The sequence below is a fragment of the Geotrypetes seraphini genome, chromosome 1, assembly GCF_902459505.1.
Source record: "Geotrypetes seraphini chromosome 1, aGeoSer1.1, whole genome shotgun sequence".
Lineage (NCBI taxonomy): Eukaryota > Metazoa > Chordata > Amphibia > Gymnophiona > Dermophiidae > Geotrypetes > Geotrypetes seraphini.
Genome location: NC_047084.1, coordinates 339,311,874 through 339,338,347, shown reverse-complemented (window position 1 = coordinate 339,338,347; position 26,474 = coordinate 339,311,874). Strand labels below are relative to the sequence as shown.

General features: G+C 41.4%; 1 protein-coding gene and 1 long non-coding RNA gene across 4 annotated transcripts in view; one reads left to right on the top strand and one right to left on the bottom strand.

Moving 5' to 3' along the window:
- Positions 1-2,811: 2,811 nt before the first annotated feature.
- LOC117367746 lies at positions 2,812-4,842 on the top strand. The gene is made up of 3 exons (XR_004540837.1): positions 2,812-3,480; positions 3,791-3,856; positions 4,468-4,842. It is a non-coding gene; the product is annotated as an uncharacterized LOC117367746 (long non-coding RNA).
- Positions 4,843-7,899: 3,057 nt separating this feature from the next.
- RCHY1 (ring finger and CHY zinc finger domain containing 1) overlaps positions 7,900-26,474 on the bottom strand; it is a 67,996-nt gene continuing 49,421 nt past the window's right edge. The window contains exons 6-10 of one of the 3 annotated variants that reach the window (XR_004540835.1): positions 21,978-22,036; positions 21,691-21,717; positions 17,498-17,618; positions 17,027-17,143; positions 11,739-11,875 (exon numbers count right to left, since the gene is read on the bottom strand). Coding sequence is in view for 2 of the 3 variants with exons in the window: in XM_033960595.1 (XP_033816486.1) it covers positions 11,747-11,875; positions 17,498-17,618; positions 21,691-21,717; positions 21,978-22,036 (336 nt within the window). In the remaining variant the exon portion in view is untranslated. Of the gene's footprint in view, positions 11,876-17,026; positions 17,144-17,497; positions 17,619-21,690; positions 21,718-21,977; positions 22,037-26,474 lie in introns of all 3 variants that reach the window. The other 2 variants (XM_033960595.1, XM_033960602.1) reach the window with 2 other exon arrangements.

Sequence of the window (26,474 nt, the reverse complement as noted above, 5' to 3'; positions counted from 1 at the left end):
GTTCAAATACCCTCCCCCCTCATCTCCAGTACTTTTACAACTTATTTGCTCTCATAAGAGAGTATGGATTGTAGATTTTGCAATTTTCATCAGCACTCTGCCCTTTAAAGGGAAACTTACGATCTTGAGATGGATAGATATCCTAAGCTCTCATGATAGGAACCCCTGACTAAAAGGAAGCACCTGTGGCTCAGCAGTTAAAGGCACTTCTTCCATCCTCTGAAAGTCATGGGTTCAAATACCCCTCATCTCCAGTACTTTTACAGCTTTTTATTTGCTCTGATAAGAGAGTATGGATGGTAGATTTTGCCATTTTCATCAGCACTCTGCCCTGTACAGAGAAACTTATTTTGACCTTGAGATGGATAGATATCCTAAGTTCTCATGGTAGGAACCCCTGACTAAAAGGAAGCACCTGTAGCTCAGCAGTTAAAGATACGTCTGCAGTATGCTGAAAGTCATAGGTTCAAATCCCAAGGATGGTCAGATACCCCAGCACATGGTCCTTTATTTTTGTGACAATCTGCCAGCTATGTGCATATTGATGATGTCAAGATTGTGTATCAGATACATCCATTTGCTCTGAACACCAACCATTGTGTAAGGAATGTATTTCTTTTTATGCAATATACACAGAGGGCAAAAGGTATAAGAGTTTTAAGAAAAGAGCAGAGGACCTGGACAAGTGTTGAAGGTACGTACATGTTTTGATATGGATCCTAGAGAAATTACTATTTGTAAATCAAGCTTGGCTTTTGAAGGGGGGGTATTGCCTGAGGTGCGAGTATGTGTGTGTGTGTGTGGGGGGGGGGGGGGCAGGATCAGATAACTGGCACCTTTAGAGAGCAAATAGGTGATAAATGACTCAATGTAAAAGCTCTGATAATTGGTGCAGTTGATTAAAGTTTAGCCCAGGTGCATTTGGCAAAGAATGCCCAAAGGACACCCAATCAGTTTCAAAGTTTTATGGCAGGAAAACTCCTAAAGGATGCCTAAATGACATGAATATATGGTATTTGAAGATCAATTCTTTGTTCAAACTAAGGGGGTGGCTATGAGGGCAACTGTAGCTCCCTCTATAGCTTGGCTTTATATGACACGTTACAAGGAACTTCATGTGTAAAGGTCTAGAGCCAACATAGAATGGTCAGGGAATGGAAACGATACATCGATGATGTGTTTTTCATATGGAGTGGGGGTATGGAACAACTTGAGAAATTCATGCGAGTTTTGAATGAGTTTTAATCTAATATTGAGTTCACCTACAACACAAGTGTTCAGAGCTTATCTTTTTTATATATAGCCATTTATAAGTGTCAGGATAAATTACAGACCAGTCTGTATTGAAAGCCTTCTGATAGGAACACTATCTTACAATATCAAAGTTTCCATCCCGGCCCTGAAGAGATAGCATTCCAGTTGGGCAGTTTTTAAGGTTGAGGAAAGATTGTTCTAATGATGTTGATTTTCAAGAGCAGGCACAGAATATGTATCAAAAATGTATTCAAAAAGGGGATACCCAGCGGGCACAGTGTGTAGGGCCTGGAAGAGAGCCAAGCATTGTCACCAGGAATGGTTGATCCACTCGTCCCGCGTGCGGGATTTGAATCCTTTAGTGTACACTCTGCCCCATGCAGTTAATATCCATAAAATAGTTGATATCATTAAAAGACATTGGTCGGTCTTGCAGGTTCATCCAAATATAATTACATTAGCCAAGTTTGCTTTTTCCCGAGGCCACAATTTGGGGGAAATTAGACATCGAGGGAATATTGAGCTTACTGAAAATAAACAGTGTCACAAAATATGACAAATGTGTTTACTGTCAGTTTGTGTATGATCATGATACTGTATTAATCCCTAATTCCCCTGGTAAAGTTTATAAACTAAGAACTAATACTATGTGCACCTCTTGCACCATTGTATACTGCATTATCTGTCCCTGCCAAAAATATTATATAGGACATACCAAGTGGCCCATTAAGATCCACATAGCTTAACATCTCAGCAATATTCAATGTGGCAGAGTAACGGCCCCTTTGGTTGCTCATTAGCAGGAACACAGCCATCAGCTGGAGGATTTACGTTATACAGTATTATTACGGGCGTTCAATACAAAGGGTGACATTTCTCAATATATGCTCATTCGGAAACATAGGTTCCTATTCAGTTGGAAGACTTTGGTCCCGGGGGGACTCAACACTGATATGGATTGGTTTCAACTGTGAATGTGGGTGTGTGCTTGTTTGACGTGTCTCAGCTATCTTCCAATCCTGCATGCCCGCCTTTATACTGGGTATCCCAGGTGATTTAATCAGGAATTTCCGCAAGCTCTGAGAAAATGATTAGCAGTGGAAGATTAGTGCGGGTTTGGTTTGCCCCGCTGTCAGATGTGGCTAGTATGAGGTAATATAGTAGTTTTCTAATAATAATTATGATAGAGTTTGTTATATATTTATGTGAACCCGCAGAGTGATTGCTTATTTTTTAATTTTATGTTTTTGTAGCTACTCCTCCTGAGGAAGCCGATTTAGGCGAAACTCGAGTCAGAGGCTGGCTCGATTGGGTACAACAGTCACGTTTATGAAGTTAAGCAGCAGGGAAAGCCATTGAAATGTTACCGCCATATTCAACAAGATAAGTTCTATGCACCAGTATTGAGTGTTCATATGTTAAGGAGTATATGTAGGCGGTTTGGGACCATAGGTGCTATAATGGTCCCTCTGGCAGCCCGTACTGTGTTGATTAACACCTAGTGCCTTTTAATCATAGAGTCACAGGCAATTCCTTTTAGAATCAGATAACTGGCACCTCTAGAGATTAGGCAAGTGAGGAATGGTTCAGAACTCATTGATAACTGTTGCCAGTGACTAAAACTAGATCCTCAGCTCAGGTGTTTGGCGGGAAAACACCCAAAGGACGTCCAATTCGTTTACAGGTTTTTTTTGGGCAGGAAACTCCTAATGGATGCCTAATTGGCATCTGTTGTTAGATTCCACTTAGGCGTCCTTAGTATAAAAAGGGCTCAGATGCAGCTTCTTCTTTTAAGAGGTCCCACAGTATGTTTGTGCTTCTGTTGATTCTTGGTGCTATTCTGAGACTTTGATGTGCTGTAACATATTCATATCTTTGACCCACTATCCTTGCTGTTCCTGCTTTGTCTTTTGTCCCCTATATCTCCCACAACTCTCTCCATTCCATTTACCTTCTGTTTTATAGCTTCTCCCTTTTTCCACAGGGCCATCAGCAGCACCGGAGGACAAGGCAGGATGCCGCTAAAAAACAAATGAACAATGTGCAACAGATGGGTTCCTAACATTTTTCCTCTTTTCTCCTGAATTCAGTGACTATGCTTATCTCCTCAGAGAGTGACTAATGACCCCTATTGTATATCCCAGAGGCCAGAGCAGCTTTGGTATAACTGGGCTCAGAACACCACCTTGCACCAATGCAAGGAGTTCTTGGTAGCAGGAATAACAGGTGAGAATTTTCTTCACACTTCTACCTCTAACCCTCTGTTGTAGTTCCTTCCTATTTCTCCTACTGTAAACCGCGTCGAGCTCTACGAACGTGGAGATGATGCGGTATACAAACCTAAGGATTAGATTAGATTAGATATTGCAACCTTTGTTGTTTGTTTCTTCCATATATCCTTCACTTGACTGTTCATGTTGCTACTATGTAATCCCCTCTTGCTATCTGCACTGTTATTACTATCCTTCTTCCCTAAGCAGTCCTTGTGATTAAATACATTTCCAAATTGCTAACATGTTTCACACTCTTTTTCCAGCTCTGATGTCTGACCTTCATTGTCTCTATACAAGGGCATCATCGTTGTGCAGTTCTTGATGGCCTGGTGAGAGAGCAGTATATTGGTGATAATTTTGCACTCATCTGACACCATTCCGTATACCTATTGCTTCTACATGCTGTCCTGCTCTTAACTGCACTGTCATATTTATTTATTTATAAAGTTGATCATCCTCTCAAAGGAGCTCAAAATAGGTTACAAATCAGGTGAGGAAACATTTTCATTATCTGTCCTGGCAAGCACACAATTTATCTAATGTCCCCAGAGCAGTGGAGGATTCAATGACTTTGCCAGGGTCAAAAGGGATAGCATGAGGTTTGAGCCCACATCTTCAGGGTGCTAAGGTTGTTGCTCTAACCACTACAACACACTGAGACATTGTGCCACCCCATACTATTCATATAAGCTAAGCAGGTCAAGATTAAAGGGGTAACATATGGCTTCAGTAAAGAGAGGACAGATTGAGATATTGGGGTTTAACCTCCTTTGCTTTCAATGGAAATAAAGGCCAGATGACCATTGCTTTCAGTAGAAATAAAGCCTGCATTTCTCAATTTGTCCTCCTTTTTCTGAAGCAATATGGTAACCATAGCCCTTGTGACAAGCTGGGTACATTCCCAATGTGTTAACATGCTACCCTTCTTGTCCCTTTTCAGGTGTTCTGGACCATCCTCTATGTAGCTATGCAAGGGCATCCTCGTCATGTAGTTCTTGGTTGATCCTGTTCCATATTACTTACAGCTTTACAGATTTCTTCAATGGGAGTAGATCTAAGGAAAGCAACAGAAGTGCCATAGCTCTGATTTTGTGGGCTGTGACACAAATCTCCGATGCCAGTCCAGTCTGAGCATAGCAGAACGAGATACAAGCAGCCAGCCAGTTGGAAATCGTTCTAGTGGAAACAGACGAAGATTTGGGGAGAAGTACAGTGAGGCTTTGTCCTGTCGATGTAATAGGCCAAAGCACATTTACAGTCCAGAGTGTGCAACGCGGTTTCTCATGAATGAGAATGAGGCTTAGGGAAAATCACTGGCAGAACAATCGACTGATTGAGATGAAACTCTGAACACTTTCGGTAGAAACTTTGGATGCGTGCATAGAACCACTTTATCATGGTGAAAAACTATGAAGGGTGGATCTGCCACCAACGCTTGCAACTCACTGACCCTCCTGGCAGAGGTGAGAGCAATAAGGAAGACAACTTTCCAGGTAAAAAACTTGAGATGAGTTTTAGCCATTGGTTCAAATGGAGGCTTCATCAACCTGGAAAGAACCACATTAAGGTCCCAGATGATAGGCAGAGGCTTGAAAGGTGGTTTAAGATTGGTTTCCAGATTCATGAAAGGACTTTTCAGAGGATGAGGAGTGAGAGGCTTCCCCTCAACTGGTATGTGAAAAGCTGTAATAGCGCTGAGATGGACTCTGATAGATGAAGATTTGAGTCCAGAGTCAGACCAATGAAGAAGATAATCCAACAGCAAATCCACTACCAATCAATTTAGTTTGGAGATCCTATGTTTTCAGGCAGACTTCCTGGATCATCAAGCCGCATTGTGGTATAAATTAATATCTGGATATATAAATAAAAAGCCTAAAAATGGTCTAAGAGCCATTTGGAACATTGAGATTAAGCAGCAAATTTCTGCATCTCAATGGCCACAAATTTGGTCTTGGAGAATGAGGTGTACAGTGTCTGCATCTATGAGACAAACTTGGTTCTTTTTATTGCATAGAGCGTTTTGGACCCCAGTTCGTTTACAAAAGTTAGATTGCTCTAAATCTAATAGATGCTGGCACTGTAATCTTGAAGTAGGGACATTAGATCATTTAATTTTTAGTGTCCTTATATTATGTTATTTTGGAACTCAATTTGGACTCTAGTTTACTGCCTTCTAGAAAACCATGTTGCGTTATCTTATGACACCGTTCTGTTTGGTATATCTATGAGGAAAAACAGTCAAATTTCGTCGTATAATAACAAACTGTTGTTAATCATGACAGGGGTCGCCATTCACCATATTACCAATAATTGGAAAAACTATTCTAATCTTAATTATACATTTTGATGGAACTTGTTATGCCATATTTATAAGATGGAAAGAGCAATTGCTACGCAGAAAGGGACCTATAATAATTTTATAAAGATCTGGGGGCCATTGGAAAAATATTGTAATGAGTAGACATCACTTTCTATGGGAGATTATATCTACACAATGGGGGGTGGGGGTGGTAATAGTAGTTTGCACTATATTTTTTAATTATTAATAGTATATTTTATGTTGAGCTTTTGTTTAAATTATTTTAAGAGGGGAGGGAGGGAGAGGATATAGATTTCTGTTCTAGTTGACATGGTAAAGATTTTCAAGTGTTATATTGAAATTATAATGGATTTATTTATGTACACTTGTATGTTTTAAAATGAATAAAGAATTAAAATTAAATAGATAAATAAAATATAATACTGCTGCTAGCTTCTTTTAATGCATATAATTTTAATGTAAAACAGAACACTGCCATACTACAAGAAAATAAGAATATATGAGATTACCGTATTTTCACGCATATAACGCGCGTGTTATACGCGTTTTTACCTACCGCGCATACCCCTCGCGCGTTATATGCGTGAGCGCGGTATACAAAAGTTTTAAAACATAGTTCCCACCCCGCCCGACGCCCGATTCACCCCCCCAGCAGGACCGCTCGCACCCCCACCCCGAACGACCGCTCGCACGCGCTCCCACCCGCACCCGCATCCACGATCGGAGCAAGAGGGAGCCCAAGCCCTCTTGCCCGGCCGACTCCCCGACGTCCGATACATCCCCCCCCCCCCGGCAGGACCACTCGCACCCCCACCCCGAAGGACCGCCGACTTCCCGACAATATCGGGCCAGAAGGGAGCCCAAACCCTCCTGGCCACGGCGACCCCCTAACCCCACCCCGCACTACATTACGGGCAGGAGGGATCCCAGGCCCTCCTGCCCTCGACGCAAACCCCCCTCCCCCCCAACGACCGCCCCCCCCAAGAACCTCCGACCGCCCCCCCAGCCGACCCGCGATCCCCCTGGCGACCCCCACGACCCCCCCACCCCCCTTCCCCGTACCTTTGGTAGTTGGCCGGACAGACGGGAGCCAAACCCGCCTGTCCGGCAGGCAGCCAACGAAGGAATGAGGCCGGATTGGCCCATCCATCCTAAAGCTCCGCCTACTGGTGGGGCCTAAGGCGCGTGGGCCAATCAGAATAGGCCCTGGAGCCTTAGGTCCCACCTGGGGGCGCGGCCTGAGGCACATGGGCCCAACCCGACCATGTGCCTCAGGCCGCGCCCCCAGGTGGGACCTAAGGCTCCAGGGCCTATTCTGATTGGCCCACGCGCCTTAGGCCCCACCAGTAGGCGGAGCTTTAGGATGGATGGGCCAATCCGGCCTCATTCCTTCGATGGCTGCCTGCCGGACAGGCGGGTTTGGCTCCCGTCTGTCCGGCCAACTACCAAAGGTACGGGGAAGGGGGGTGGGGGGGTCGGAGGTTCTTGGGGGGGGCGGTCGTTGGGGGGGGGGGGGGTTTGCGTCGAGGGCAGGAGGGCCTGGGATCCCTCCTGCCCGTAATGTAGTGCGGGGTGGGGTTAGGGGGTCGCCGTGGCCAGGAGGGTTTGGGCTCCCTTCTGGCCCAACTACCAAAGGTACGGGGAAGGGGGGTGGGGGGGTCGTGGGGGTCGCCAGGGGGGTCGCGGGTCGGCTGGGGGGGCGGTCGGAGGTTCTTGGGGGGGGGCGGTCGTTGGGGGGAGGGGGGTTTGCGTCGAGGGCAGGAGGGCCTGGGATCCCTCCTGCCCGTAATGTAGTGCGGGGTGGGGCTAGGGGGTCGCCGTGGCCAGGAGGATTTGGGCTCCCTCCTGGCCCGATATTGTTGGGGAGTCGGCGGTCCTTCGGGGGGAGGGATGTATCGGACGTCGGGGGGGGGCATCAGGCTTTCAGGATGGGGACAGACCTTCAAGGGGGGACAGTGCACGGAAGTCAGGGGGGGTGAACGGAGAGTCGGGACAGCGCACGGAAAGTCAGGGCGGGCGAAGGGAGCGTCGGGCAGCATGCGCGGTATACCCGTGAGCGCGGTATACCAAAGTTTTTGTACATATCATCGTGATTTCTGCGCGCTATACCCGTGTGCGCGTTTTATACGGGTGCGCGTTATTTGCGTGAAAATACGGTAACAATTGATATAAAAATCACTAGTTGATTCTGTGTCACATTTACAACCCATAACCTTTGGGCAATGAAAGCAATGATTCATAAGCACTTCATTTAGCATATTTCATTATTTTACAATACAATACATTTCCACAATTCAGCAGCTACACTCGAACTGCATATTTCATGTAAAGTTCGAGTTTATTGAATCACTGAGTAAAAAAGATTATTGCATAAAATAGATATGAGTGCAGCTTTCTGATTGGAATGCATTAACTTTTGCTTCATTCAGAAAATAACATATTGGGCTAGAGTATTTGGTAACTATCAATCCTATTTTAATTGTGGCATTCTACCCTCTAGGTGCACCTTGATGATCTCACAATGAGGTCATCATTGTGCAGCTGGAGACATCCATTTGCAATAAACTACAAGCCATGCTGAGGACTGTATCTGGTTTTTCTGTTTTCAACCTTTTGCAAATGAAGTTATCTATACAATTTTTTTTTTCATGAGCCTTGCTTGCTTAATGCACCTCTTTCAAGAATTAGCTCATTGCAGCACTCTTTAGTCAGAAAAAAAGGGTAGCTTTTTAGCAAGAAATATAAAGCCATCTTTTTCATGTGCTGTGCTTCAGTTAATGGATCTTTTCCTATAATTAGCAAATAACATTGCTGTTTGCCCACAAAAATAGAAGGTTTTGCATGCAATATATCTGTATTCATGTGCTCTGTTTATTTGCTGCATTATTAAATGTCTTTTGAGCTTCATAAAGCAAAAATAAAAACCCAGAAAGCTATTTAGCAGATCACATTGGAGACATCCAAAGTCCGCCTATGTCCCGTCCACCTAACTCACATCTATTGATCGTCCAAACCACTCTCAAAAGTAGACCTGCTTTATACAGCTTGCTAGCTCACTCTGTGGCACACTGGTTAGATCTACCCTGACGTTGTTGGTTCAAATCCAACTCACTCCCTTATCACAGAAGAAAAATAAATAAAAAGATTAAACAAATTTTAAAAAATCTGATAAAAAATATAGTGTTGTGCCAGCATTTCACAATTATAATGAAAAACAGCATAAAATCACCATTCTAATAATGTCATAATAATAAAACATAACATTAAGGACATTGGTTGTGCCCGCCTAAAAAAAACAATTCTCTAAAGGATGTCTAAAAATATGGATGTCTATCTGGCGATGAGTGTGAGTCTCTAAAGGACGTCTACGTTTTGTAGAATCACACCTACAAGGACATCCAAACCATGCCTAAATATAGACACACTTTACAGAATCAGGGCCTAAATTGTTAGACAAAACTTTTTCCCCAAAAAATTTGATTGCCTATTTGGCTACTAGACAATTTAATTTTGTGCTTTAAGTTGTATTTGTGACCTTAATGACAGAGATCATCAATGCTTCCACATATTAAAGGACACATTGGATGGATATAAGTACAGTAACAGCAGCTAATTATCAGAGCTTAATTAATAAAGATGCTTCTAAGTTATATAACTATGTGTGAATTGGGTAGGGAAGAGGTAATTTCCTTTGATGATCTATGGGAGGAAGAATTGAAATTAATTCCAGATGAAACTAATTGGAATTCTTTCTGGTTTCTATCAGCTCGTCTCATCATGTCAGCCTCACTTTGTCAATCAACCTTTTTTATTCTGCATAGGGTTTATTGAACCCCTAATAAAATTGCTAAATTTAAACATTCAGTTTCTTCAGGTCTATGTTGGTCTTGCCATATGCAGTCTGGAACTCTTATACACCTCCTTTATAAATGTTCCAAGGTACAAGTATTCTGGACTAATATTTGGTCCAGAATACTCTATCTAACTCATTTAGATAACAATCTTCCCATCTCGTACAAATCCATCATTCTGAACTCCTCAAATCCAGATATCTTGATCCCATCAACGCATAAGAAAATATTCGACACTATGATTGTTTCAGCTATCCACCATACATTAATTGGAAAGATAATTTTAAACTCAACTTTCTTGAATGGTAGAATCATTTGAGTATAATTAGAAAATTTGAGGAAATAATAGCCATTAAACAAAATAATATTACTAACTTTACTAAGAAATGGCCCCTCCCAGATGGTTTTTGTAAAAATTCAAATGAGAATTTCTTCTAACTCCCTCACACCAGAAATGGATATTTACAGCTTTATGAGAAATTTATTCTATTCTGTTTAATTTTATTCTAAGTTGTTATTTTTATAATAGACATAGTCCTTATTAAGTTGTAATAATGTGTGTGTTTATTGTTAATATTGTATTGTATGCATTGGAAGTGTCTATTAAAAAAAGCTTATTTGCATGTTAAAAAAAAAAATAAAGATGCCTAACCCATCTAATATTATTCCCTGATCTCACATCTAATTGAGCCATTTGATACAGTACACTGATTGCTTTATCAGAGGTGCATTGGATATTACTTATCTGAATTTCATGAAGGCCTTTGATGTAGCTCAATAAAAGCTCTGGCAAGCAAACAGGGTTGTATAAGCATATAGTAGGAAATTTCTAAGGAGGTAAGGAGCTTGGAGGCAGTTGGTCAATAAAATTCACCATGACAAGGGCATGGTGAATAGTAGAGGAACCTAAAAGCTTGATTCTAAGGCTAGTAATGTTTAATATATATTTGAAAATGGGAGCGAGACATGAAAGAATCATTTGGCTGTTTGCAAATCATACAAAATCTGTAACTGGGTAGGGACACTGGGACAGAAAAATGAAAGGGCGACGAACAGCAAAAGGGAAGAGTCACGGGATTGAAAGCTGTGCTTCAGTAAAAAAATAAAAAGTATAACATAAGAATAGCCTTACTGGGTCAGACCAATGGTCCATCTAGCCCAGTAGCCCGTCCTCACTGTGGTCAATCCAAGTCATCAGTACCTGGCAAAAACCCAAAGAGTAGCCATTCCATGCCATTAATCCAGGGCAAGCAGTGGCCTCCCCCTTGGCCTCACATATCCATTAACCATTTAGGAAGCAAATAAGAAAAGAACATATGAGTAATTTTCCCCACAATGTGAAGAATATCACAATGATAAAGCAACAGGGGCAGTTCCCTTTAATTTTGGATTAAGGAAGTAATACTGCTCTTGAACACTTGATCCTACTGGTACTGTGTCCAGTTCTGGAGGCCTCAATTTCAGGGGATGCAAAGGAGTTCAGAAAGGAATATCTGCATGCTATTGGACTAACAATACAAGCCCTACAGAGAAGCATTAGAAACACAAAATGTACTCTGCAGAATAAAGAAACAAGAGTGGGGTATGGTAGAAATCCTAAATATCTATCCATTGAACAAAATACACAATGATAGCATTTTCCATTAAAGAAAAAGTTCAAGGCATTATTATGATAGGCAAATTGAAATGAAAAGGCACAGAGAAAATACATTTACTGAGATTGGAATAACCCACAGCAGCCAAAATATTTAAGCATGCTTGGGGCACATACAGAGGATAATAGAGGAGGTAACAATAAGACAGTGACAGAATATCAAGTGACAGTGACACAGAAGCCAGGGCAAGAAGTCCTTATCCAGTGATAATTACTATGCCAAACGGAAAGATATTTAGAAGATTTTATATTGGATGCCAGACTTACAAATCCCTAATGACTTAATTGCTAACGAGGATCTCCCAACCTGCTATGGAATAAGCAGACTATGACAAAATAGTATGTCACTTTGCTGTCATTATGTGATGGGTACTTGAGTTTCTCTCTTCGGTCATCGTTGCTGCACTTGAACCCTATTTTTCCCATCCAAAGCAGTGTTGTATGACTCGCAGCTGTGGCACTTCATGCCTAAAATGTGGAACTGTACATTGGAGCGTGCACTGCAGTCATTGCAGAGAATCTGAAAGAACAGGGAACAAAAAAAATACTTGCATTAGCATAAGATTTAGCAAATTTTGCAATGTTTTATTATTCATTCCTAGATGGAGATGTGCTCTGTACCAGATTACAAGCCCTTTCCTAATACTCCTGCATTAACCCACATCTACAACATATTTGTTGGACATTGTGCACCCTTCACTTCTGCTTCTCACAGATCCCATCAAAAAATTTGATTGCCTATTTGGCTACTAGACAGTTTAATTTTGTACTTTAAGTTGTATTTGTGACCTTAATGACAGAGATCATCAATGCTTCCACATATTAAAGGACACATTGGATGGATATAAGTACAGTAACAGCAGCTAATTATCAGAGCTTAATTAATAAAGATGCTTCTAAGTTATATAACTATGTGTGAATTGGGTAGGGAAGAGGTAATTTCCTTTGATGATCTATGGGAGGAAGAATTGAAATTAATTCCAGATGAAACTAATTGGAATTCTTTCTGGTTTCTATCAGCTCGTCTCATCATGTCAGCCTCACTTTGTCAATCAACCTTTTTTATTCTGCATAGGGTTTATTGAACCCCTAATAAAATTGCTAAATTTAAACATTCAGTTTCTTCAGGTCTATGTTGATCTTGCCATATGCAGTCTGGAACTCTTATACACCTCCTTTATAAATGTTCCAAGGTACAAGTAAATAAAAAGGATGTAGTGTTAATTATGCAAGGTTCAGTCGTCAGTACTAAAACATACTTTGGATGATTCATTTAGCAATTCAACGGATTAAATCATTAAAATTTTATATTCTTTCCTGAAAACATAGATGCTTAAACTTTCTGGACATTCCTCCTTATCCTCTTCTTCACAATTAATCAAAGTAAATCAGAAGCTTCTATACCAGCGATCTCAAACTCAAACCCTTTGCAGGGCCACATTTTGGATTTGTAGGTACTTGGAGGGCCGCAGAAAAAATAGTTAATGTCTTATTAAAGAAATGACAACTTTGCATGAAGTAAAACTCATTATAGTTAAGAACATAAGAATTGCTGCTGCTGGGTCAGACCAGTGGTCCATCGTGCCCAGCAGTCCACTCATGCGGCAGCCCTTAGGTCAAAGACCAGTGCCCTAATTGAGACTAGCTTGAATTGCGTATGTTCTGATTCAATAGGAACTTGTCTAACTTTGTCTTGAATCCCTGGAGGGTGTTTCCTCCTACAATAGCCTCGGGAAGAGCGTTCTAGTTTTTTACCACTCTCTGGGTGAAGAACTTCCTTATGTTTGTTTGGAATCTATCCCCTTTTAACTTTAGAGAGTGCCCTCTCGTTCTCTCTACCTTGGAGATGGTGAACAACCTCTCTTTATCTACTAAGTCTATTCCTTAATTGCGTCTGATAATTTCAGCTATACAGAGCTGAAAGCAGTGCAACATGCAGAAAGATGCAGGAAAAATCACTTTTGTGAGGTTACAGCAGTGAGGCAAGCAACATTCCAGAACAATGGTAACATACTGAGGGCATCAAAATAGTACCTGGCGGGCCGCATGTGGCCCCCAGGCCGCGAGTTTGAGACCACTGTTCTATACTAACCTTTACCAGAATTATAGGGAGAAACCACACTCAAAACATGTGAATGAAAAAGCACAGCAGGAGGCAGCGACATAGCCAGCCAACCAATTGATCACTTTTGGATGGGCACAAAATTCTCTCCATCCCCTCCCCCTGGCACCACCCAACACAAAATATAAATATTTTAGCTCATGAGGATCTCCAGGCACTGTCAGCTGGACTTCCTCCAAAAATGGCCAGAACTTCCTTTAACCAAGTTTGGCAGCCTGCAACAACTCCTTGAGCCACTGATGCTGGTACCCCCCACGTTTAGTTGTCGGTTGCTCAAGGATGGTGCTGGATTCTTGTCAAGCTTAGTAGAAGAGTGTTTGGCCACCTTCATAGACTACCTTGGTACAGCAAGGGTCAGGGCTAATATTAGACATGCTAGGGCCCAGGGCAGAAAATAAAGGCCTCTCTCCAGTTCCCATTCTTTCCTGCCTCCCCAACTGCCATTATAATCACACCAACAGACCCTCACCAAATACAGAACAAAGGAAGAGCCTCCTAAGAGGAACCCTGTCAAAAGATTTACTGAAATCTAGGTAGACATCTAGCATGTGCCCTTGATCCAATTTTCTGGTTATCCAATCAAAGAAATCAGATTCATTTAGTATGATTTTCCCTTAGTAAAGCCATGTTACTTTTGATCCTTTTAACTGTTAGATTTCAGGTAGTCCACTATTCTTTCCTTCAGCAAAGCCTCTATTTTCCAGCCACTGAAGTGAGGCTTACCAACCTGTACTATAGTTTCTGACTGTTATAAAACACCATTTGAAATCATATCACTGACTTCTGGAGTCTTTCCTGGAAGCTAAGAGGATGTTCAATTAGAGAATGACACGGGGACAAATTTTTCCCCGTGGGAACTCATTTTCCCGTTCCCTTCCCCATGAGTTCTTTTCCGGTCCCTGCCCCATTCTTGCAAGCTTCATCCTCATCTGCACAAGCCTCAAACATTTCAAAATCATAAGTGTTTGAGGCTTTTGCAGTTAAGGCAGAGCTTAAAGGAATGGGGTAGGGACAGCGACAAAACTCATGGAGACGGGATGGGGAAATGGAGTTCCTGCAGGGACAGGGGACAAATTTGTCCCTGTGTCATTCTCTAGATAAAGTGTTATCAGGCAAAAAAAAAAAAAAAGCTATGGTGTCTCTCTCAACCTGGCAGCTGAGAGGGTGAAAGACCTGGTGCTGGAATACAACAGTGTTCTTAGAATCTGCATGCTCAGTGCTTGGCAAACCCCCAGATTGATGGGTCTTCTTAAGAAGAATTTCAGAAGACAAAGAAACCAAACATGCTTCAACTACTAGAAATCTATGAAAATTGACGTAGTTTGTCTGCTAAGAAATGGTCTTTCCCTCCAGTGAAGTGGCCCTCAGTCATTCTGAGAGATGGCCCAGTTCACCTTCTTACAGGTTTCCTAACAGAGGAAGCAGGATCCTGGTCCACCCTACTTGATGTAATAAATGGCAATCTGGCTATCTCTTTGATCTAGGATTATTTTGTAGGTATTTGAATTCTGCAAGCCCTTAGAACATTTCATATCATCCTAGCTTTCAGAAAATATTACTCGATTATGTTTTTCCTGAAGCAGCAATAGGCCTGAATGTGAAACCCTTTTACATGAGCTCCTAAACCTAGTTAGGATGCAACTGAATGAGAACAATTTGTGTTGGAATAATATGATTAGTCTTAATTTGTCATAGTTTTAGGATTACCCTCTTTTTATTTCATCTCACCTAAATCAAAAATTTTATTAGACCTTTCTAATTTTTAATATTGTAAACCGCCCAGATACATGTGATGGTCGGTATATCAAGCCATGAATAAACTTGAAATTTGAATAAACTTGAATCCTTTTGCCAGATTGAGATGATCCATCTACCAAGCAAGATCCATCTACTTATAGAGGTTTGGTGCGAGACTGTGTCCTGCAACTTCTGAGTGGACAGAGTACAATGAATGCTCAAAGTTCATTGGATTTGCAACTTCACTGGCATGTACCAGAATGAGACACAAGACCATATGGCTCAATATCCTCAACATGCTCCTCAATGGCATCTGCTAGTTCTCTTATATCTCCCTTCACAATGAATTCTTAGATAATACTTTTTGGTGGGAAAGGCTTTTTTGCTCAAGTCATTTTTAGCAGAGCTCATACAAATTCCAATTGAGACTAGTGGTTCAAATGAAATTTTGGGTAATTTATGATGAACCCTATTGATTCCAGCATGTAGATCAGGGCTGCCCAAGTCCAGTCTTCGAGATCTATTGGCAGGCCAGGTTTTCAGGATATCCACAATGAACAGAGATTTGCATACCAAGAAGGCAGTGCAGGCAAATCTCTCTCATGCATATTCAGCCAAAAAATGAGGGGCACCAGAAACAAAAAATAGCAGGAAGTTTTAATGAATTCTGTTATAGCAAATAATTTGTAATACAACAATCTAAACTCCAACCTTTTAAGTGAAAAAGGTAACGTTACAGATGTTCAAATATGTAACTTTTGCAGACTGCTTATGGACCCATGAAATGAAAAAACAATCAGCCATTCTCAAAATTTTGGATCTGATACTTTAACCAACTTTTCCCAGAGATGGTGACATACATCTGCTGAAATTTTATGAGAGCTATTTTATACACAAAAATTGTCATATGTGCACTAAAATCAATGAATAAAATTACCCCAATGTGTACTCTCTGAGCTGACCACCCTTGTCCTGTACAGACAGTGATGACCAAGTCCTTCCATTTTGATTGATCTTGACCACTGCCTGCGAAAGAAGAGCTTGAATGCATTGTAGGGGTGGCATCACTGAAATGGACAGAAGCACCTAAGCATTGGAGGCATACTGGATGACAATCGTTAGGGAACATTCTGGCACAGTCTAGAACTTGAATTTTTATTTTATTTTATAATTATTAGAAGACAAAATCCACAAAAGTTTGAGAGCAGTTTGTTTCACATCCAGAAGCTGATGAGACTATTACACACAGGAAAGGCCGTGGATATTCTGAATTTTACATAAAGTTCTGATCTGGGAGTGCTGTTCCACCTTAGCAACATGTGGCAACATCACCTACTTGTGTGCCGGACTCAATCCGTTTTGTCAATAAAAAAGTCAAAGTTACAAGAAGCTCAGCAGAAGACATCCATTGGAAGAAACAAGACTAAGGAGGATTCCAAACAAGCTTCTGGAGTAATCTAAGCGAGTGTTTCTCAACTCAGTCCTGTAGTACCCCCTTGCCAGTCAGGGTTTTCAAGATATCTACAATGAATATGCATAAAATTAATTTGCATGCACTGCCTCCATCCATTTCTTTCATGCATATTCATTGTGGATATCCTGAAAACTTGACTGATGAAGGGGTACTCCAGGACCGAGTTGTGAAACACTAATCTAAGCTGAAGAGGCTTCACAGTACAGGATCTATCAGAGGATGTCACAATTAGTGAAGACTTGCTATCCAGTATGTCTTCTGAAAATTCAATTTATGTGGTCTCACACTCATGTTTATACAGCTGTACAGTTTTAGAGACGATGCCATCAACCACTTACAATGTTAAGCTGACACTCCGTCAATATTCTAGAACCGTTTAAGTAACTTTGGTAGTTATCTAGACAAAAAGTTTGCTTTTCTAATTTTCCATCCATAGATTAATCAGATGAGTTTTCCTGAAAAAAATCAAATATGGGAAGGGAGAGACCAGTGCCAAGAGTATGGTTATCCAGGCCATATAAATAGTTTATGTGGTTATCTTTCGGATAGCTATTAGATTAACTTAAGCGGTTATTTTCAGTGGCAGTGCCTAACAAGATACATTCCCCGTACATCCAGTTAGAGTTAACCTAAGTCTGAGGGACAGACTAGAAAAAAATAACTAAGTACCCTAGAGAACCAATGTCCAAGAGGAAAGCACCACCTCAATAAATGTACCAGAACATAACCCCTAATCCAACATCCATGAAATATGAATACATCACCAGAAAGAACACAATGGAACTCAAAATGAGTAGCAAAATGCTTACCTCAACTGTCATGTTCTGATACTCTGTGGGCATAGGGGTCTGGGCCACTTCACCATCTAACTGTCGCCAGTAATTTGTCATGTCCAAGGCAGAGCGCATACATAATGGACACCTGTAGCCTCTAGTCATAGGAGAAACAAATGTTTTTTTAGATTTTTACAGTAATATCAGGCCATTTCGAAATGCACTAATTTGTTGCTAAGAAAAACCACAGAAGATTACACTGGTTTGACAACCAGTAGATTGCGAAGACAACGTGAGTCGATCACGGAGCCCATCCCGGGTTCCGTGATAGACTTGTGTTGCCTTCGCGTTCTCCCTGCTTCCCGTTGCCGTAAACAGGCCAGCAGAAGTGCTGGGCCCACCAGCCTTCCCCCCCCCCTCCCAGGAATTTCCTCTCCGACGTCAGAATTGATGTCGGGGGGGAGAAATCTGGTGGGCCTGGTGCTTCTGCTGTTTACGGCGTCATGAAGCAGGGAGAGCTCAGAACTCAGCAGCGGTGGCTTGGGGGCCTGTTCCCTGATTGCGGCGGCGGTGGCTTCGGTGGGGGGGCAGGGAGAGAAAAAGACAAAGAAAGAAAGGGGGCAGGCAAGGAAACAGAAAGAAAGGGGAGACAGACAGAAAGAAAGGGGGCAAGGAGAAAGACAGACAGAAAGAAAGGGGGCATGGAGAGAGAAAGAAAGAAACAGGGCAAGGAGAAAGAAAGGGGAGGAGGGCAGGAAGAGAGGAAGAAAAAATTTGGAGAGAAATGAGGTCTGGAGGAGAGGAAGCATACAGGAGGATGGAAAAAAGGAAGAAATATTGGATGCACAGTCAGAAGAAGAAAGTGCAACCAGAGACTCATGAAATCACCAAACAACAAAGGCAGGAAAAATGATTTTATTTTCAATTTAGTGATCAAAATGTGTTCGTTTTGAGTATTTATATCTACTAGCTATATTTTGCACTATGGCCCCCTTTTATTAAACTGCAATAGCGGATTTTAGAACAGGGAGCCTATGAGTGTCGAGAGCAGCGCGGGGCATTCAGCACAGCTCCCTGCGCTAAAAACCACTATCACGGTTTAGTAAAAAGGGAGGGAGTATATTTGTCTATTTTTGTATAGTTGTTACTGAGGTGACATTGCATAAAGTCATCTGCCTTGTCCTCTTTGAAAAAAACCCAGAATATAAATGATTATTAACATTTTCTCTGCGTACAGTGTGCTTTGTGTTTTTTTAAATTTTATTGTTGGTAGATCATTTTGACTTGGTCGTTTTAAAAGTAGCTTGCAAGCCCAAAAAGTGTGGGTACCCCTGATTTGGACTATTCAGTTGCAGTGACAAGAAATGCAAATCAAGTGCAAAGACAGTGACCCTTAATCTGCTGCTTTTTATCGAATTGGATTTTACCACCACAAAGTTTCTTCCTACCCCATTCTATCCTCCAAGTATAAGGGCTTTCCTGATATGTGTATCTTCCAAAAAGAAAAAGGGAGGTGGGGTGAGGACTGACGCAGTATAAAGTTGTATTTCACAGAGTACGAGCTCAAGTTGTGACTGACAAAATAAAACCACCAACCAACCTTCTACCATCTACATGCAGAGAGTTGTCTACTACTCTATACCAGGAAATGTTTCCGTTATAAACTCTTCATAGGGTTACAGTAGAAGAAAAGCTCTCTCAGGCCTGCTCTCCAACTGTTGGTATTAGTGGTGGCTGCAATTAGCTAAACAGCTGCAGGTTTGGGAGGAAGATGTACAAGATGGCACCCAAGACTTCCAACATATCTCAAACACATGGAAGCTATTTTTTTTAAGAGTGCTCTTAATGCAAGCATGTTTTCTGGCACCTATTATAAAGACAAATAGCCACCTATTTATCTTTATAAAATACTAGAATAAAGTAAAAATCTTGCCTACATTGCAGGTGTGAATATCCACACCTATGCATAGATTAGCATATTTTATTATCTACAAGTATGCTCTGCTTACTCTGTTCAAACCTTCATTCTGGCAATAACAAAAGCAAACTAGAGAGTAAAACAGTTCAAAAGCAAATTTATTATAGTGACAACTTACCCAACTTGGGTAAGTTTTGCCCCACTAGGGGCTGCATCAGGGGCAATAATACTGTATAAACAAAAATATAATTTTTACAGATGTTTATTTTATTAATAATAAGCCAAAATGTGCAAATAAATTAGTAGAATCATAAAAATCATAAATCAACTTAAAGCTAAAAAGAGTCTCTGTTATCCAATAAGAACAAGTAAAATTTGTAAATGAATATAAACATATGGCAAGTAACATAGGGGCATGACAAAGATTAGCAGTGCTAGAAAAGATTCAAAGAAGAGCGACCAAGATGGTAAAGGGGATGGAACTTCTCTCGTATGAGGAAAGACTTAAAATGGTTAGGGCTCTTCAGCTTGGAAAAGAGACAACTGAGGGGCGAGATATGATTGAAGTCCACAAAATCCTGATTGGAGTAGAACGGGTACAAGTGGAATCGATTTTTCACTCTGTCAAAAATTACAAAGACTAGGGGACACTGGAAGTTACAGGGAAATACTTTTAAAGCCAATAGGAGGAAATATTTTTCACTCACAGAACAGTTAAGCTCTGGAATGCGTTTCCAGAGGTTGTGGTTAAGAGCGGATAGCATAGCTGGTTTTAAGAAAGATTTGGACAATTTCCTGGAGGAAAAGTCTGTTATTGAGGACTATCCTGGAGGATAGTCTGTTATTGAGAAAAACATTGGGGTAGCCACTGCTTGCCTTGGTGTGGTAGCATGGAATGTTTTGGTCAGGTAATAGGGACCTGGATTGGCCACCGTGAGAACAGGCTACTGGGCTTGATAGACCATTGGTCTGACCCAGTAAGGCTATTCTTATGTTTTTAGAACTGTACATGCCCAGACCAATATGCAAGCACCAACCTGGTAGCAGCTATAACAAATGGAGAATGCATGAATCTCTCTCATTTAAAAAGATGTCTATTTAAAAACCAAACAAACCAAGGATTTGTAAGAGCATTCAACTTACTCTCACCCTCAGTTCAGCCTGTTACGACATCTACCAAGCTTGTTCTTTTGGCAACTTTGAGTCACATGACCCAATAAAAAAATAAATTTATATAATTACTTTAAAATGAAAGGGGTTGGTAATGTACCATTATTGAATTTCAGAGCGGAATCCGTTTCTTTCATTATGCAAATAGCAAAAATGGCACCCACTGAAAAAAAGAGTTATTTATGGTACTAGCTGGTTAAAAAAAATAAAAAAGTCACACCACTTTTATATTTATTCTTTCATCAGGAATGAAAATAATGTAAAAAAAAAAAAAAAAAATCTAACTAAGCATTTTAGTTATGCATTCCACCCACGGTCATGTGTTCCAATGATATCACGATTAACATGCACGATGCTTATTCCCAATTGTAGCCAGTCAAAAGTGTTCCAGGAAGAAAAAGGATAACTTTAAAAAAAGTTCTTTATGAGGAAACATTAATTTACTCTCTGGTTTGCTCTTCTTGTTACCATTCTGACAGGTGTGAACCAGTTGCCTTTGCTGTCTGGAACCAAATCTCCATCCCGTATACACCCACTGGCAAAATACATGCTATCATTTCAAAGCATGTAAATAGGATGATATAACAGGCTATTTACATGCATAAATATATATAAAAAAAAAAAAAGAGGGGTCAATATTCATCCAGCAGCATTCAGTGTTTAAAACCATCAAAATTATGCCCAGATATTCAGTGCTTGGATACCTGTATTAAAATAATCTGGGCATGTATGGCAGCTAGCACTTAACCGGGTTAAGTTAAGCCATCTAAAAGATAGGATTGCTATTTATGCAGTCTTATTAGGCCAATTAGCTGAATATTGGCACGTATCCGGTTAAGTGCTGTCTCTGCCTCCGACTGTCCTCACAATAACTGGTTTCGGCTTTAGCAGTTAAGCAGTAATATTCACTAGTACTATCCGGATAAATGTCACAATATTTTCTCAGGGCCCAGTCAGCATGAGTTAACCTGGTAAAAAAAGAGTCTTTCTAACCAATTAATACACTAAATATCAACTTCTGACTTTATAAAATTTCTTCAAAAGGTGTCATCTATGACATAGTGCTTTAAGTTTTATGCCTCTCATGATTAGGCCAATTATAAAATATATGGAAGCAAAAATTCAAAAGCAAGCTACTCACTCTTTTAACATCTCCTCATAGCAAGTCCTAAAAAGAAACACAAAGTTTAGCAATTTCCATTGTTAACAAAGTAATATTCTTCTTTTAAAAGCAGCAAGAAATCAAAGCCTAAAAATATTTACTGTACAGACACAATGGTTTTGATTGCTTGATTGCCAATAGCTAGAGGTATCATTATTGATTAAAGTACCAATTTTTCCTTCAATCTTTCGCTGCACCTTGTCTGCAGATCACTACCGAGTAGCCATTGTAATTTCTCTCAACTTTTGCCAAAAAGATCCTCTTACCTATGCAAAAGATGCCCACAAGGGAGAACATGAGCGCCAATCCGTGATGTATGAATATCCTGGGGTCCAGAAACAAAAAGAGTACATTAAAATCCTTAAAATTTTCAACATCAAAAGCTATTTCCAGTGCAAAGAGTACAACAGTCTGTACCATAGGTTTTATCCCCATATTCGCAGGAAACTTGTAGAAGGCATCAAACACAATCTCTACAGCTCTGCCTCCTTGCTCTTCTCCCTCAGTTTCTCCTTCCGCAAGCAGGTTGCAAAGGTGTCTTTTCTTCTGTTCTACTGAGCAGTTCTAAGACCCAATCCACAAATTTTCCTTCTGAGATCACCTTAATGCTGGCAGAGTATTGAGATGCACCAGAGGGCCCTTTATGGCGTGCCAGGGCCATGTCAAAATTGTATCCAATGACTTCAGATTTTCAGCAGCTGATTAAAACAGCCTAAGGTGGATTCATTGGTAGTGCAAATTACTAAGCATATTTCCCTTCCTAGTGAGGGCGGAGTGATCTTACATGATGCACAGAATCAGAGGGTGAACCTCATGCTCAAAAGGCAATTTGAGCCTTTAGCCTTGGGTCTTAAGACCTGCCGCCTTATTTGGGGTGCGTGCTTGCTACAAGATGCTGCATCAGGCTTCAATTGTGGAGGAAGGTGCTTTACCCAAGTGCTCCTTTTGAGGGTAGACTATGCAGCCGATGCTCTAGTCTACTCTATACAATGTGTTAGGAGTAATGAGTAAAGTGTCTGCTTACTCTGTCTCTGCCCACAGAACACTCTGGGTCAGACAATCAGCGGGCGATTCAGTATCTAAGGCTACCTTAAGCAGACTTCCTTTCAAAGGACAGATTCTTTTCAGGAAATGATTTGACGACCTTATGGCCAGTGTGATGGACTGTCATCCAAAGTCATTGCCTGACTGTAGGCCCCAGGAGGTCAGATAGGAGTTCCTTTCATGACTTCAGGTCATCTCGCAAATCGGCAAGCTCTTCTGCGCAGAGACTCTTTCATGGATCCCGGCAGAGATTTGGGGGGATCCAGGCAAGTGCAGGCATCAGGGTCCCGCTCAGGGGCCTCCAAGAAGTCCCAATGACAACAGGTCACAGCCCACGTTTTCCTGAATAGGAAGGAGACTCTCTGAGTTCTGGGAAGCTTGGAATCAGATTTGCTCAGACCAATGGGTGCTGGACATTATTTAAGAGGATTACAAGTTAGAGTATATAGCACTAAATAATGAGGTAGAATAATAGGCATCTCAGAGACCCGATAGAAGGAGGACAATCAATGGGACACTTACCTGGGTACAAATTACATCACAAGGATACAGTACATCAAATTGAAGGGGCACAAGTAGTGCAGCTGTTGCAGAACCTGGGGTGGATCATCAATTTCCAGAATAGTCATCTGGAGCCGACCCAATCCCTAGAATACCTGGAAATCCTCTTCAAGATGGCATAGGGTCATGTTTTTCTTCCAGAGCCTTGCAAACTGAAGCTACGGTGTGAGATTCTGGCACAACTTGGCACTACTTGCTTCTGAGGGTCAGTGGTGATAGCCATAGAAGGGGTCCCCTGGGCGAAAGCTCATATATGCTTCCCTGCAGAGTGCTTTGTTCCACTGGTCTCTGAAGGTGGACTCACCCCAGATGCCATTACCCTAGATGGTGGAAGCGCGTAACAACTTACAGTGGTAGCTCCAGGCAGAGATTCTATCCAAAGGAGTGCTTCTTCAGTATCACACAAGACGAGATGTGATGACAGATGGCAGTCTGTACAGCTGGGGAGGTCATTGTGAGGCCGACTACCCTTGTAGAGAAAATGGTCCATCAACAGATTGGAAATCAGAGCCATTTGTCTAGTGTTTCAGGCCTTGGAAGCGATCCTGGAAGGCCAGGTGGTTAGGTTTTTCTCAGACAATGTCACAGTGGTAGCATACATTAGCGGCACCAGGAGTGCTCTGTTAAAGATAGAAGCTCAGTTGTTCCTGTGGGCAGAGGCCCATCTGCAGGCCATATTGGTGGCTCATGTAGAGGAAGTGAGCAATGTCCAGGTTGACTGTCGCCTGATCCTAGATCCAGGAGAGTAGTCCCTGTCCCAGAGGGCATTCACAGTACTGTGAAATGCTTAGGGTGGCCAATTTTTGATCTGATGGTGTCAATAGACAACAAGATGGTTTCTTGGTACTTCAACCTAAGATTTGAGCCAGAAAGCACAAGCATGGACACTTTAGTAAAACCTTGGCTCACACAGGGGCTGCTATATGCATTTCTCTCTTGGCCAATGATAAGCCAGGTCATTTGATGAACAGGTTGGTAGTTCTTGTGGCACCACACTGGTCTCATCACCCTTAATATTCGGATCTAATTCAGCTGCAGTGGAATAGGTATCTCAGGCTACAGCCACATTCAGAACTTATGTTGTGTGATCAGTTACATTGGAAAATCCAGAACACTTTAGGCTCTTGACTATGTAGCCCTAGAATGCAAAAGTTATTCGGAGACGGGTATTTCCTAATAGTTAAAAGTCAACTATGGTCATGCCTTATGCTAAGGTATGGAAGACATTTCAGCACTGGTGTGCTGTACAGATGGTCGAGGTTCCAATTTCAGCAGTGCTTGCGTTTCTGTAGGACAGACTCTAGAAGGGCCTTGTGATTGGTTCACTCAAGTTATAGATGGGCAAGTCTCTTGTGCTTTTGAAAATGAGAAAAAAAAAGGGATCCCTAGTTTCTCATCCTCATACAGCCAGATTCCTGAAGGGAGCATTGAGTTTGCATCTTCCCCTATAACATTCATTTCCAAAATAGAGTCTTAACATTGTCTTACAGGCCCTCAGTGGAGCCCTGTATGAACCCATGCAAGAAGCATCACTAATGGATCTCACCATGAAGACAGTTTTTCTGGTAGCTATTGCTTCTGCAAGGAGGGTATTGGAGCTTCAGGCTCTCTCATATAGGGAATCATTCCTCAAATTTATGGAGGCTGGTGTGTCTCTTTGCACTGTACCTTTCTTTCTGCCAAAAGTGGTGTTGGCATTTCATGTCAATCAGGAAGTCCGGCTGCTGGTATTTCTGGTTACAGGTCAGAAAAAGAAGGATGAGAGTTTGGTGTTGCTGGATGTCAGAAGAGCTCTTCTCTGTTACCTTGAGGTGATGAATTCCTTTTCGTCTCTTCGACTTATCTCTTTGTATTGACCAACTGTAGTTGCTTGGGAAAGACATCCTCCAAGGCTAATAATTCCAGATGGATTCACCTGGCTATTGTTTCTGTGTACATTGGATGTTGTAACAAGCCATCGATTTCTTTGAAGGCACATTCCACAACAAGTATTGCTGTGTCATGTGTGGGCTGTACTCCCCGAGAAGATATGTAGGGCAGCTAACTGGTCCACATGCCATATTTTTACAAAGTAGACGCGGCAGCACAGGACACAACTTTTGGGTCCTCAGTGCTTCAGGCAGGCTCATCTGTCCTACCCTAGGTTCGGGGGACTGCTTTGATATGTCCTTATGGTCCAAACTATTGTACCCTTTGCACTGGAAGAAAATATTAAGTTCTTTCCTCAATAATCTTTAAACAGGTACAGTAGTCTGGATGACCTGCCCTGTCAAAGTACACCTGCTTAAGGTTTCAGTTATATGGTGGAGTTCCAGATGCTTGTTTGGTCAACCAAGTAATAAGAAAAGGCTCATGGGTTGCTTATCTATCAGAGATGAAGAGAGATATGGTATCTCTCTCAATTTAAAAGTTTATAAAATGCAAGAAGTGCTATATAAAATGTTAGTGCTGGCTGCACTCAGGTAGGTGGGTTGTTAGGTTCTCCCTTGTTTATGATATATTTACATTTGATTACTTTTGTTTTGATTGCAGAACAGAACAAATTGGCTGTGTCAAGGATTTCCCTGTGTCCTCCTTGTTATTTCTCCTATTTAGAAATTATCCATTGCTTTGGTATGAACTGAGTGGGAAGGCCACTGCCCAGTGACAAGGAGGCGGAGCTGTAGAAACTGATGCTTTCTGCAAATTTTCCATGAGTTTGGTGATAAAACCTATGGTCTAGTCTACAGTACCCATTTTCTGGAAAGAAGATTATCTAGGTAAGAACCTAATCTTACCATAGCCAATTCCTAATCTTTTTTTCCAAGTTTATTAGGGTTTACTACGCCAAACAAAGGGTAAGGCCTTCTATGCAGCTTACATTCTAATAAAGGTAAGGGTTATAGTATCATGAATGTGCAACAAGACATGCAAGTGAGGACTTGAGGTAGAACTACAAAATCCAGATAGGACAGAAAGTGGTGGAGAAAAATCACATGGGGGGCAGTGCGTTTATCTACAGAGGCCCAGGAGGAATCTATGAGTAAGCGCCGTTGTTCCTGTGGGCAAGAAGCATGTTTAAACTTAAAAGCTGTCATTAAAATTGAATTGAAAAAAATCAATTCAACAGGGTGAATCGAATTGAAATATTTTTCCCCTGAATCGAGCAGCACCAATTT